At 37.1% G+C, this 13,024-nt stretch overlaps 2 protein-coding genes and 1 long non-coding RNA gene across 11 annotated transcripts; all 3 read left to right on the forward strand.

Annotated features, from left to right (window-relative positions):
* The first annotated feature begins 676 nt into the window (after positions 1-676).
* LOC145217387 (uncharacterized) lies at positions 677-3,280 on the forward strand. Of its 7 annotated transcripts, none has more exons than XM_080084658.1 (2): positions 677-1,844; positions 2,059-3,280. In XM_080084658.1, the coding sequence occupies exon 2, from the start codon at positions 2,232-2,234 to the stop codon at positions 2,703-2,705; it is 474 nt and encodes a 157-aa protein (XP_079940784.1). In that variant the 5' UTR covers positions 677-1,844; positions 2,059-2,231; the 3' UTR covers positions 2,706-3,280. The 7 variants fall into 7 exon arrangements, with proteins under 7 accessions (XP_079940784.1, XP_079940785.1, XP_079940787.1 ...); XM_080084659.1 differs by having other exon boundaries at positions 2,127-3,280; XM_080084661.1 differs by having other exon boundaries at positions 677-1,716; positions 1,778-3,280.
* Positions 3,281-3,413: 133 nt separating this feature from the next.
* On the forward strand, positions 3,414-6,593 carry LOC145217369 (uncharacterized). Of its 3 annotated transcripts, none has more exons than XM_080084634.1 (2): positions 3,414-4,361; positions 4,578-6,593. In XM_080084634.1, the coding sequence occupies exon 2, from the start codon at positions 5,426-5,428 to the stop codon at positions 6,122-6,124; it is 699 nt and encodes a 232-aa protein (XP_079940760.1). In that variant the 5' UTR covers positions 3,414-4,361; positions 4,578-5,425; the 3' UTR covers positions 6,125-6,593. The 3 variants fall into 3 exon arrangements, with proteins under 3 accessions (XP_079940760.1, XP_079940759.1, XP_079940758.1); XM_080084633.1 differs by having other exon boundaries at positions 3,414-4,172; positions 4,228-6,593; XM_080084632.1 differs by having other exon boundaries at positions 3,414-4,022; positions 4,081-6,593.
* Positions 6,594-7,847: 1,254 nt separating this feature from the next.
* Positions 7,848-10,635, forward strand: LOC145217400 (uncharacterized). Its single transcript, XR_013857380.1, has 2 exons — positions 7,848-9,093; positions 9,570-10,635. It is a non-coding gene; the product is annotated as an uncharacterized LOC145217400 (long non-coding RNA).
* Positions 10,636-13,024: the final 2,389 nt, after the last annotated feature.

Genomic DNA, 13,024 nt, shown 5'->3' on the forward strand with positions numbered 1-13,024 from the left:
TCACCTAGTTCTTACAACAATATAACGTCGCATATGTACATATTTTTCATCAAAGTAATCAGATGGAACTTTTAAATCTCCCCAATTAATTGCAACTGCTTCGGAAACAACCAAGTTGTGACGACAAACATTGTAGTTGTTACGACATAATGTGGTGCCAAAATAACAATTGTTACGCAACAAAGAAAGTGACATTTACATAATTATTGTCTCATTGCAATTTGTGCGATGTGTTAAAATGTTCCAGACAAAAGCAGACGATCGACCAGTCGATCGCGATCGACGTGTTGGCAACACCTGCAACAAGGGCGGTAAAACACACACAATACGCGGTGGGAAAAAACGCAGTCTGCACCAATGTTCGAGTGATAACACCTAGTTCAATGGTGCAAAAGAGACGGATAATTACTACTGTCCACAATTAAACCATTAACTTTTCTGCTGCCAAGGTGTTAGCGAGGGAAACTGATTTCCACAAGCGAGGTTTCCTAGAGTCGTGGAACATACATTTTCACACCAACACGATAAACGTTAACGGACGTTCTAGTGCCGATAACTTATCGGCCGCTTTTGCACCATTGAACTAGGTGTTATCACTCGACCATTGATGCGCACTGCGTTTTTTCACCACCGCGTTTTGTGTTTGTTTTACCGCCCTTGTTGCTATATAACAACTTTTAGTTGATAATTTATGTCATTGCCCTGATGAAGGTGACTCGTATGGGACATCGATACGTAAACTTTGGGAGGTGAAGTCTTCCTGCTACGCATGGTGTTTTGATTGTTTTGCATGCTGTTTTGATTTTTTTGCATGAAAGTTAACCGGTAGGAGGATGGTTAGACAGTGATAGCCTAGTTTTTTTTGTTCAGTTTAGTACGCATCAGGCGTGGTTTTTGGTGCAAAGGCACCCCTAGTGTGTGTACCTTTTTTGACCTCTTTTCGCCTCTTTCTGACTAACGTAAAATAGGCCGCAAAAAACCCCTTTTTATAGTATCTCTTCTTGGTTTTGTAGTAGGTAGTTGTTAACCTTCCTTCTAAAGGAACTTACCCCATCACGTGATAAATTTCGCTGGTATTTAATAGTAAGTAGTTGGTAGTTTTTTTGTTTAAATACGCCTCCAAGGCTTTGTTGCGCTCTTAGCTCTCTTTTTTACTCTCTTCCGCCCTACCTTCCTTCTCCGTTTCCTAGTGAAGCGATGCGGAGGGTATAACGAAATAGAGCTCTTCTACTCTGAGGAAAAGCTCCAGGCTTCCCTCCGCGGCTTAATTGCCTGCGAGGCGCCCCTCGGGTTTTCCCCTTGACCAATCAACTCTTTACGCTTGTCGTGTAATTGGTTGATTATTTTTGTCTAAGTCGTTTGAGACTTTCAACGCCAGTCCAGGCTGATCGTTGCTTTGCCTCATTTGTCTTTATCACACTTGCACACCCCACAAAAAAATCGGTACATACTATTATAAAAACTGCTGGAGGAGCTAAAAAATTGTTAATGTGTAAGTATGTTTCACCTTAGCATGCAAGTTGTTGGAAATTTTTAGTATGATGTAAATATATTTATGCTTCTACGTTCCGAAAGGTGACAAATTTGTGTCAAAGATTTCAACGAAAGCCAATTTGCTAGGTCTTTTTGGTGTTCCTTCAGGCGCCCGTTCTTCAATCTGTCCGGTTCTCTGATATAAAGGCTTTGGTTTAACGGGTGGTGGGACTTCAACTGTAGGTACCTGAATGTGCTGGCTTGTTTGTAGACAAAAACGAGAATATTTTATTCCTGTATACAGAAATTTCGACACCCCTGGATGTCACAGTTTGTTTAAGCGCGCATCACAAACCAACCGGTATTACAAGGTACCTACAGTTCAAAATGAATATAAAAACAGATGTTCTAATGCCGATTAGCTATCGGTTGCATTAACAACACTTATCTACGCTTCATTTTCACTCCAAGGGTGCTAACGCCTATGTTGGGTAGCTGACATTACCCTGATGTAGACACCCTGTATAACTTCCGACGACATATTTACATTTGCCAAATCAACAAAAAAATTATATGTTGTTTCAGCTCGTAACATATTCATCGCAAATCAGTTCAACCATTTTCTGTATAATACCCTGAATAACTAATTTTAGGAGAGATGACATCAAAGGATTTTGGCTGTGATCAAAGGTTTCTTGAAGGTGGAAATGTAAAATGACAAATGCTGAAACACAGCATTAAAAAACTATGTCGATGTGATGTTTGTAAAAAAAACTTTTGCCCAAAGTTGGATTTTAAAAAGACACATGTTGCCTCACACCAAAGAGAAACCTCATCGATGTGATGTTTGTGAAAAAACATTCGCCCAAAGTTGGATTTTGAAAAGACACATGTTGACCCACACCAAAGAAAAATCTTATCAGTGTACTGTTTGTGGAAAGACATTCACTCTGCTTGGAGTATTAAAAAAACATATGGTGACACATACCAATGAAAAACTTCACCGATGTGACGTTTGTGAAAAAGTGTTTGCTCGTAAAGGTGATTTGAAAGAGCACATGCTGACACACACCAATGAAAAACCTCACCGATGTGGTGTTTGTGAAAAACGATTCGCTCGTGGTGGAGATTTGAAAAAACACATGTTGGTTCACACAGATGAGAAACCTTTTCGATGTGATCTTTGTGATACACGATTTACACAGAGTGGAAATTTAAAAAGACACTGTTGACTCACACTGACGAGAAACCTTATCGATGTTTTGTTTGTAAGAAACGGTTTGCCCGTGGTAGTGATTTGAAGACACACATGTTGATTCACACTGAAGAGAAATCTCATCGATGTGATGTTTGTGAGAAACGGTTTGCTCGTGGTATAGATTTGAAAAGACATATGTTGACTCACACTAAAGAAAAACCTTATCAATGTGATGTTTGTAAGAAACGGTTTGCTCGTGGTAGTACTTTGAAATCACACATATTAATTCACACAAAGGAAAACTCTCATCGATAAGATGTTTGTGTGAAAAAGTTTGCTTGTAGTGGAGAAAATTAACATGTTGACTCACTCTAAATCGATTGATGTATTACGATTTGTTGTCATTTAATGTTGAACCGACACTTATTGACTCGCAATAAGTAGTAACTTTACCGATATGATGTTTGCAAAAGGACATGTTTTGGCTGAAATATCACCTTTTTCTCCGACTTTTATTTCTATCAATGTGAATAAAACATGTATCACACCGGGTAACAATAAAAACGGTCACGTTTTGTACAGTTAACGCTGTTCACCAAACCATTCGAATCCACTGTAAATTATGTGAACGTCGATGGGATATTATGAGATACATCCTATTGCTGTACATCTTGATGTGTTAAATCATATAATGAGCAGAGAAATTTACATTTCGTAAGTGTTGCAGAGCGAACCTTTTAGCAAACATAACATCAAATTTAACGTACATCGTGTTGTTTGACGAGGTGATAAATCCACAAATTTACGACCGTTTAAACAACAACCGTATGATATAGTTCACTTTGTGTTTGAGTTTTCCAATGTTGGTCGCTGGTGCAATGGATGAATAGTCAGCAGTCAGTAAAAGTACTAGCCAGATTTCATATCCAATTGCATTGTAAGATAACAGTTACAAAAGTTTTTGTTGGATTAATCTTTAAAAAAAAGTTGTTGCGATGCAAATAGTTGAAGACAATTGCCTAGAAACAAGCGTGCGGTGTTGACTTTCTTATTGCAGAAAATATAAATATTTCACAATGGTCTCGTTAGTGCGCTAAGTTGCAAGACCGTCCTAGTTTCTAAGATTCCTCCCCTTTTAAAGGGTAATGGTTCAGAAATGGCCTTTAATAACCACTCACCACTCATTTCCCTAAATCACGTTTATATTGTATTTAGGTTTACTGTGACATGATAGCTGCTGGTGTTGGATGTATTCTCGCGGCTACACTTAACGATAATGATTTAGGTTTAGATGAAAGTTATAGTGATTTGTGATATGTTACGTCGTTAAACAACAACGAAAATGTTATAGGTGAAAAAGATTATTTTCTCCACTAGAAAATTGGTCTTACGCGTTTCCTCAATTCCAGATGATCAAAATTGGATGAACACGAATACATTCGGAACATTCGATACTTGTACAAGATCAGATTCCAAAAGTCAAGCTTATTATGAATTCCAGGCAAATATTTTGTGATACTATGACTTGTATTTATTAAGAAACTGTTATTTGTCAGGGAAAAGATATAATGTTACGTCATGCTCCAAATCCAACACCACTGGAGGCCAGCAAAGAGCAAGGTTCTCTGCAATATCAAACAGAGAACGAATAAAATATTTAACACTCGTTATAAACCAGAACCAGAAAATGGTAAGACAAACACTTCGCATGTTGTTTTTGCAAATAATTTTATGCAATCAATTATTGAATATTGTCCGTGAAGTATTGAATATAGCGCTTGTTGTCGCGTTTTTCACTGATTTTATGTGCTGCTTTATTTTACGTTTATTGATTTGTTAATGACACAAGTTGATTTCGAAACTTTTTGTTTTACACTAATATGCTGCCTTGTTTGTTTCTGCCTAGTTCAATGGTGCAAAGAGACGGATAATTACTACTGTCCACAATTAAACCATTAACTTTTCTGCTGCCACGGTGTCAGCGAGAGAAACCGACTTCCACAAGCGAGGTTTTCTAGAGTCTTGGAACATACATTTTTACACCAACATAATAAACGTTAAACCTGACTATTTAATGCCGATAACTTATATGTGATTATAACTCTCGACGATTGCGTTTTTTTACCACCGAGTTTGTGTGTGTTTTACCGCCCTTGTTGATATATAGCAACTTTGCGTTTTCACTTCATGTCATTACCCTAATCAAGGTGTCTAGTATAGGACATCGAAGCGTCGGCATATTACAATAAAAACTGGAAGAGCTAAAAATGTGTAAATCCTAACATCTTGTTTCAGTGAATATAGTGTTACTACCAGGCATATTTCAAACACGTTTCTTTGAACTTATAATGTCAGTTATCCAAAGCGGTCTTTAGCACCCCGAGATTGAACACCAGAAAGACATTGGCGCAAAAACGTAGATAAAAACCTTTGTTCACCATTTCCAAGCGACTGTAGCTAATTGACTTTAGAACATCAGTTTGTATGTTAATCTACGATTTTGACCCACGTTTTCATCTTCGTTTTCGCGCCAGTGTCTTCCTCATGTTCACTCTCGGGGTGTTATAACAACGACTGTGTTGGGTAGCTGACATTACCCTGATGTAGACTGCGCGTATATGACGTTGAAACGTCGGATGAATTGTTTACATTTGTCAGATGAACAAAAAAGTCTATCTTGTTTCAGCTCATCAAACATAAGTCGTAAAACAGCTTAACCATTTTTTATTTATAAAACCTCAATAACTGATTTAAATGGAAATGACATCAACGGATTTAGGCGTGGATCAAGCTGATATTTGTGATCAACGGTTTTTGGAAGATGGAAAAGTAAAACGACATATGCTGAAACACAGCATTGAGAAACTTAAGCGATGTGATGTTTGTGAAAAAACTTTTACCCACAGTGGACATTTGAAAAGACACATGTTGATTCACACTAAAGAGAGACCATATCGATGTGATATTTGTGAAAAAGGGTTTGCTCGCACGGAAGTTTTAAAATCACACATGTTGACTCACACTAAAGACAAACCTCATCGATGTTATGTTTGTGATAAAAGATTTAGCCAAACCGGAAATTTAAAAACCCACATGTTGATTCACACTAAAGACAAACCTCATCGATGTTATGTTTGCGATAAAAGATTTACCCAAACTGGAAATTTGAAAAGACACATGTTGATTCACACTAAAGAAAGACCATATCGATGTGATACTTGTGATAAAAGATTTACCCAACGTGTAAGTTTGAAAATCCACATGTTGACTCACACCAAAGAGAAACCTCATCGATGTGATGTTTGTGAAAAAGGGTTTGCTCGTATGGGATGTTTAAAAAGACACATGTTGACCCACACTAACGAGAAACCACATCGATGTGATGTTTGTGGAAAGAGTTTGAGTGACATTTTAAATTTGAAAAGACACATGTTGACTCACAACAAAAGGTAACTTTACTTGTGTGAAGGTTAGCTGAAATTGCTTTTTTTGTATGGATTTTGTTTCCAAACAGTTTTAAAAAAACATGTACCACACAAAGTAACAATAAAAACGGTGATTCTATGTACATTTAACGTTGTTCACCAAACTATTTAAATCTACTGTAGTTTAAGTTTGGCGCCAGTCGATGGGATATTCGACTCCTTTACATTAGTAATTTCTTCAAAATCTTACAAAAAAAACTTAGATCCGATTACGCTATGTTTTACTTGATGAACTCGGTTGAAACTGTTTTGTTAAAATCAATAACGACGAAATATTACCTTGTTTATTTTTACCGACACAAATAAAACTCGGGCTTGTTTACACATAAGCTTCAGCATTGTGTATGTTTTCGTTTAATATTGTTTTGAATTTCAATTGGGCGAAAAAGTGTTATTTTACTTGTATTGAAGAACAATAAACACGTTGATGTACGTTACCGTTGGTTTAGAATTTGTAACACGTTGAGTCAGCAGGTCGCAGTCATTTAAAGTATTATATATATATATATGTTAAATTTTATATCGTATGATAATGATTCAGTGGTTATGAAAATATTTAAAGTGTTGAGCATTTAACAGTTTAACCAAATCAACTCTATAAAATTTTTAACCAAATCAAGTTATTTACTGAACTTGGTAATTTTTTTAAACAGACAAACCTGTAAAGTACTGTTAATACGTTCCACTCTACTTAGAAAATTTAAGATAAAACTGAAACACATTAGTAACTGAAAATTTTGTAATGAGCAGTGAGAAACTTTTAGGAAATATTCCTTTAGGACACGTTTTGCCAAATGAAAAATTGCTTACTCCGTTGCAGTTTGCAATAGGCAACATGCTTTAATTTGACTTACTCAGCAATAAGCTGCAACAGGCAATCTAGAAAGGTGTTCGTTACGTTGGCTACAGCGAGATATATTGCTTCAGATAGAAGTTGCAGGTGTTTCGCTTATTACATATGCAGGTGAATATTAAACACTTAACAAACCTTGGGAATTTTGTCAGCGCTAACGAAAACCTGTTCTTGCGGTTAGTTTTGCCAATTTCATACCAATATGAATGACGCTTGAAATCGGACACGATGGAAAAGAGAATTGTTGCACATCTGACTGTAATATTGCGGACCCAGATGGTGCCGGCAGACTTATACATTTTGATTTGAAGATTGTTGATTGCATTAATGTTGATTCTGTTTGCAAGCCGGTGCATTGTTCAGAAAACATTACAATGCCCCAAAGAATCTGTATGTTACGATTGCAAACTTGTTTAAACATAGTAAAATTTGAGTGTTGAGATTGAAGAAATTTGTTGCTTACATGTTATGTTGACCTAATGCTTCATACTTCGGTCTACATTACATCGCGGGAAGTAATGTGTAGTATGAATAAACTGCTGCTGCCAGACATAGTGTATCAACTAACATTTAGCTCTTCCAGCAGTTTTTATTATAATATGCCGACGTTTTTATGTCCCAAACGAGACACCTTCACCAGGTAATGACATAAATTGAGAACATAAAGTTGTTACATAGCAACAAGGGTGGTAAAACACACACAATACGCGGTGGTGAAAAGCAGTGCGCACCAATGGTCGAGTGATAACACCTAGCTCAATGGTGCAAAAGCGACCGATCAGTTATCGGCATTAGAACGTCGGTTTTAGCGTTCATTATGTTGGTGTGAAAATGTATGTTCCGCGACTCCAGAAAACCTCACTTGTGGAAGTCGGTTTCCCTGCAGCAGAAAAATTAATGGTGTGATTACGCACATTAGCATGTTTTGCTAATGCCGATTTTTTGCATCTTTCTTGGCCATATTCCTTTTGTGTTCTTTTCGGCGCGTATTTAAAGACCTCACCGTCTCGTCGCGAAATCTCATTACATTATCCACAGGATATTGCGTACACCACGCCCCTTGTCGCGTTTGTATCTATGGTGACTTTGTGGTGCGACAGCATCTGACGTAGGGATGGCAGGTGTAATCCCTACCGAGACTCCAAAATCGGGCAACATGCGACGGATTACATCCGTTAACTTAGGAATGTTTGGCAAAGTGACAAAAGCACGCTCTTTGGACTGAATCTTTTTCCGTGCAATCTTGGTTTTTCGGTCATTGATAATCCAGTTCGGGTAGCCGTTTAACCGCAGGGCCTCGTGTACCCTTTGTAATTTAGTTTTACTGTCCATAACATGCTACTATCCATAATTACACCATTAACTTTTCTGCTGCCAAGGTGTTAACGAGGGAAACTGATTTTCAGACGAAGTTTCCTGGAGTTGTGGAACATACATTCTCACACCAACACGATAAACGTTAAAACGCACGTTCTAATGCCGATAACTTATCGGTCGCTTTTGCACCATTCAGCTAGGTGTTATCACTCGACCATTGATGCACACTGCGTTTTTTCACCACCACGCATTTTGTGTTTGTTTTACCGCTTTTTTGCCATATAACAACTTTTAGTTTATAATTTACGTCATTACCCTGATGAAGGTGTCTCGTATGGGACATCGAAACGTCGGCATACTATTATAAAAATTACAGGAGGAGCTAAAAATTTGTTAATGTGTAGTATGTTTCACCTTAGCACGGATGTTGTTGGAAATTTTTAGTATGATGTAAATATATTTATGCTTCTACGTTCCGGAACGTAAAAAGTTTGGTCAACGAAATTTGTGTCAAAGATTTCAACGAAACCCATTTTGCTGCGTCTTTTTGGTGCTCCTTCAGGCGCCCGTTCTTTGATCTGTCTGGCACTTTGATATACATAGGCTTTGGTTTAACGGGTGGTGGGACTTTAACTGTAGGTACCTGAATGTGCTGGTTTGTTTGTAGACAAAAACGAGAATATTTTATTTCTGGATACAGAAATTTCGACACCCCTGGATGGTTCACTTCGTTTAAGCGTGCATCACAAACCAACCAGTATTACAAGGTACCTATAGTTCAAAATTAATATAAAAACTGATGTTCTAATGCCGATTAGCTATCAGTCGCATTTGCAGCACTTAACTACGATTTTTACCTACGTATTGTGATGTATATATTTACTGCTAGATGTCGTCCCTGAGTTATGACGTCACGTTTCGTATATAACCGTGTACCGCGTCTTAAACGTGGCAGTCAATACAGGTAACCGCTTAAAGGTGTGTGCGTTCATGACACGTATTATCGTCGTTTTCGCGGCTGTGTCTTTTTCGTGTACACTCTCTTGCTGTTACAAGAACCACTGGTTGGCTAGCAGACGTTATCCTAAGGTAGACGCCCAGTATAAGATGTCGAAACGTCGAATGACTACTTTACATTTTTTTAGAGAAAGGAAAAAGCCAATATTTTTTCAGCTCATAACACATAAATCGCAAAACAGCTTAACCATTTTTTACATATAATACCTGAAAAACTAATTCAAAGAGAGATGACATCAACGGATTTGGACTTGGATCAAAGTGATATTTGTGATCAATGGTTTTTGGAAGCTGCAAATAGAAAACGACATATGTTGAAACACAGCATTGAGAAACCTAAGCGATGTAATGTTTGTGAAAAAACTTTTACCCAGGGTTGGATTTTGAAAAGTCACATGTTGACTCACACCAAAGAAAAACCTTATCAGTGTACTGTTTGTAGAAAGGCACTTGGTCAGCTTGGAATATTGAAACAACACATGTTGACACACACGAATGAGAAACCTCATCGATGTGACTGACGTGTGTGAAAAAAGGTTTGCTCGTGTTGGAAATTCAAAAAGGTACTTGTTGACTCACGCTAAAGAGAAACCTTATCGCTGTTTTGTTTGTGAAAAACGGTTTGCTTGTGGTAGTCATTTGAAAACACAATGTTGATTCACACTAACGAGAAACCTCATCAATGTGATGTTTGTGAGAAACGGTTTGCTCGTGGTAGTGCTTTGAAAAGACACATATTGATTCACACTAAAGAGAACCCTCATCGATGTGATGTTTGCGAAAAAAGATTTAATGTCATTTCAAGTTTAAAAAGACACTTATTGACTCACAATAAACGGTAAAACCGATTTGATGTTCGTAACAATATTTGCTTTGATTGTAAAATCACCTATTTGTACAGCCTTGGTGTCCAAACAATGTGAAAAAAACATGCACCACACAGAGTCACAATGTAAACGCTGATGTTTTTCACATGCATGATCATCTGTTTTGTTTGAAATATTTAACTTCATTCTTGCTAATATCAGGCTTGCCAAACTTTGAGCTAGTTAAAAACTACAGTTTGTGCAGTTTTATCTTACTTGGTTTAATAAGAGTTCATCGGTAAACCAAATGACATGTTTTTGTGGTGTTTTCTATCAACCGGTGAAATGTTGCATGGTTTAAACAAAAATAAATTTACTGCATGCCGTTATTTGTGTTTTGATGCAACTCATACAAACACACGTGATCAATCAACAGTGTATTAATTTTGAAAAAATACCACTTGATTACATCAGGAATCGAAATCATACACCATACTTTTATAATTTGAGACGTTTGGCCGAGTGCAGCACCACAATCAAAACTTTTGTAGGTTTGTGCGCGCTCTACGCATAGTGTAACCGCATTCACTATTTCTTGGCTGAATACAAGCAAAGTGCATCATTTGCAAAAAAGAGCTCACAAATAATTTAAAATGACGCTTGCAATCGGACATGCTGAAAAAGGAAATTGTTGCACACCTGACTGCCATATTGCGAAGCCAGTTGATATCGGTTATAGCTTGTATCTTCAGTAAAAAATTAGGCTTTGCAAAAAGTTAATTGCACCAATAATGCCCTGTTTCAAAGACCTTTGTTTGGTTTTGTAAACGGTATAACGCGCCAAAGAGTTATTTTCGGCTAAGCAAATGAGATGAAGTTAATATTATTATAAAAGATTATAAAAGATATCAACTTCGTCTCTTAATTCAAAGCTCTAATTAGTACATAAAACGTCATTGGTGAACTTGCGTAAAAGTTTATTATAACAACGTCATACACATTAACGTTTATACTTGAAATTAAGTGACGTTACATATGCTAGCTTTGACAGGTACTTCAGACTTGACAGGATAACTAGAAACGCTACAGTGTAGTGGGGTGCAAAAGAATTTTATGTTAACGTTCGCAGCATTACGAACACTTTGATCTACACGCGGAATTAATGGATTTAACGGCACGCGTTAACATGAAAACACTTTCCGCAAAAAACGAAACGAAAACGGTAAACGAAATTGACATGGATGTGATATATTTTTATTTTCCAAATAATGTTTTGTGATAGTTTATAATCGTATCAACAGCGTTCTAAGCTTTTTTTAGTTTTAGCTGATAGCAAATTGCATACTTTATTTTTATTTTGACGTTCACGTGGTGTAATGCTAAACAAAATACAAGTTGTTTTATTAAGAACTTGTATTTTTGCCAACGTTTCGCTCACCAGAACGGTCACTGTAGCTCAATGAGTGTGTAACATAACGCCGCGTAGTTGAAACCTAAATTGAAATTCAAAGCACAGGCTAAGTATACGCTGCTAAACGTTGATTGATTGACCCCGAGTCAAACTAGTCAATAGCTTACTGTAACACAAAAACGTACAAACGTCGGAGATCGCACCTACACAACTAATTTCTGTCTACATTATTTTGTGTACGCGTAACAACTGGTCATAGTAAGCCAGATTAAAACGTCAGCTAAGAATTTTCACTTGCAGATATAAGTCCGATGCTAGGTTTAGAAAACATTATAATGCGCCGCAAAGGTCTCTTATATCTGCGAATTTGTTCAAACAAAGTATAATTAAATCCCTGTCGTGGGATTCCATCGCATGTTAGATTTTTCTGGTCTGCTCCTTGTGCAAATTTAAGCGAGATTGGCAGATATTGCTATTAATGTTTTACAGTATTTCGTTTGATTATGTTTCTTGATGGTAATATTTCCTAAAATTCAATTGTTTCAAAGTTTGCCTTAATTTCTGTGTGGAAAATTTCTGAATTTCTTTTCCTTTATGCTGAACAATGTCGCATCATCAGTGTTATAAAATATGTTATAGCTTCAAGCAGTTTTTCTTTGCGTTGTAAATATACTTAAGATTCGTGGTTCCGCTCGTAAGAACATATCCTAGAAGCCACACCTTTTAACACTTAACTTTTAAATAAACGCTAACAACCCTTAATTTTTCTGCATTAATAAAAGGCAATTGAACCCCGGCTGAGGATTCTCTGGTACTCCGATTTGTACACTTCTCCTCAGCAGTTTGGTGATGACGAGTAAATGACTTTTTCGTAACACACAAAGCAAAAACGTTTGAAAATTAATTTTGCATCATATAATAACGAATAAATATAAACAAATAGTTAACTCGAGGTGTAAACTACTTGTTGGCTTGCATCACGCAATATGAGGTGTTAACTGACACTTTGTGCAATTTCGTTTCCTTATTCAGAAAAACGCTTCGTTCCACTGTTGTGTACAACCCCATGTGAAGGGGTTCACACGCGTCACTATAGCTGAATGAGTGTGTAACATCACGCGTAGTTGACACCTAAATTGTCATTCAAAAAGCAGTCAAACCATACGCTGCCAAACGTTCTATTAAAAAAAAAACGCCACATACACCATTCGTCCCTGACTGCATGCCCTTAGTCAAACTAGCTAATTGCTTCCTGTAATACAAAAACGTGAAAACGTCGGAGTTCGCAGCTGCATAACTGATTACTGTATAAATTAGTTTGTGTACGCGATGCAACTGGAAACAGTAGCCCTGTTGAGGGATTTTCAGTAGCGAGGCAAAGCAAGTGGAAAGTTTAATTGGTTTGTTAGGACGATTTTTTCACAGGTTTCATATTTGACCAGCAGTTTGTTTAGGTTAATTTGA

This window comes from Phallusia mammillata, chromosome 3, assembly GCF_965637545.1.
Source record: "Phallusia mammillata chromosome 3, kaPhaMamm4.hap1.1, whole genome shotgun sequence".
Lineage (NCBI taxonomy): Eukaryota > Metazoa > Chordata > Ascidiacea > Phlebobranchia > Ascidiidae > Phallusia > Phallusia mammillata.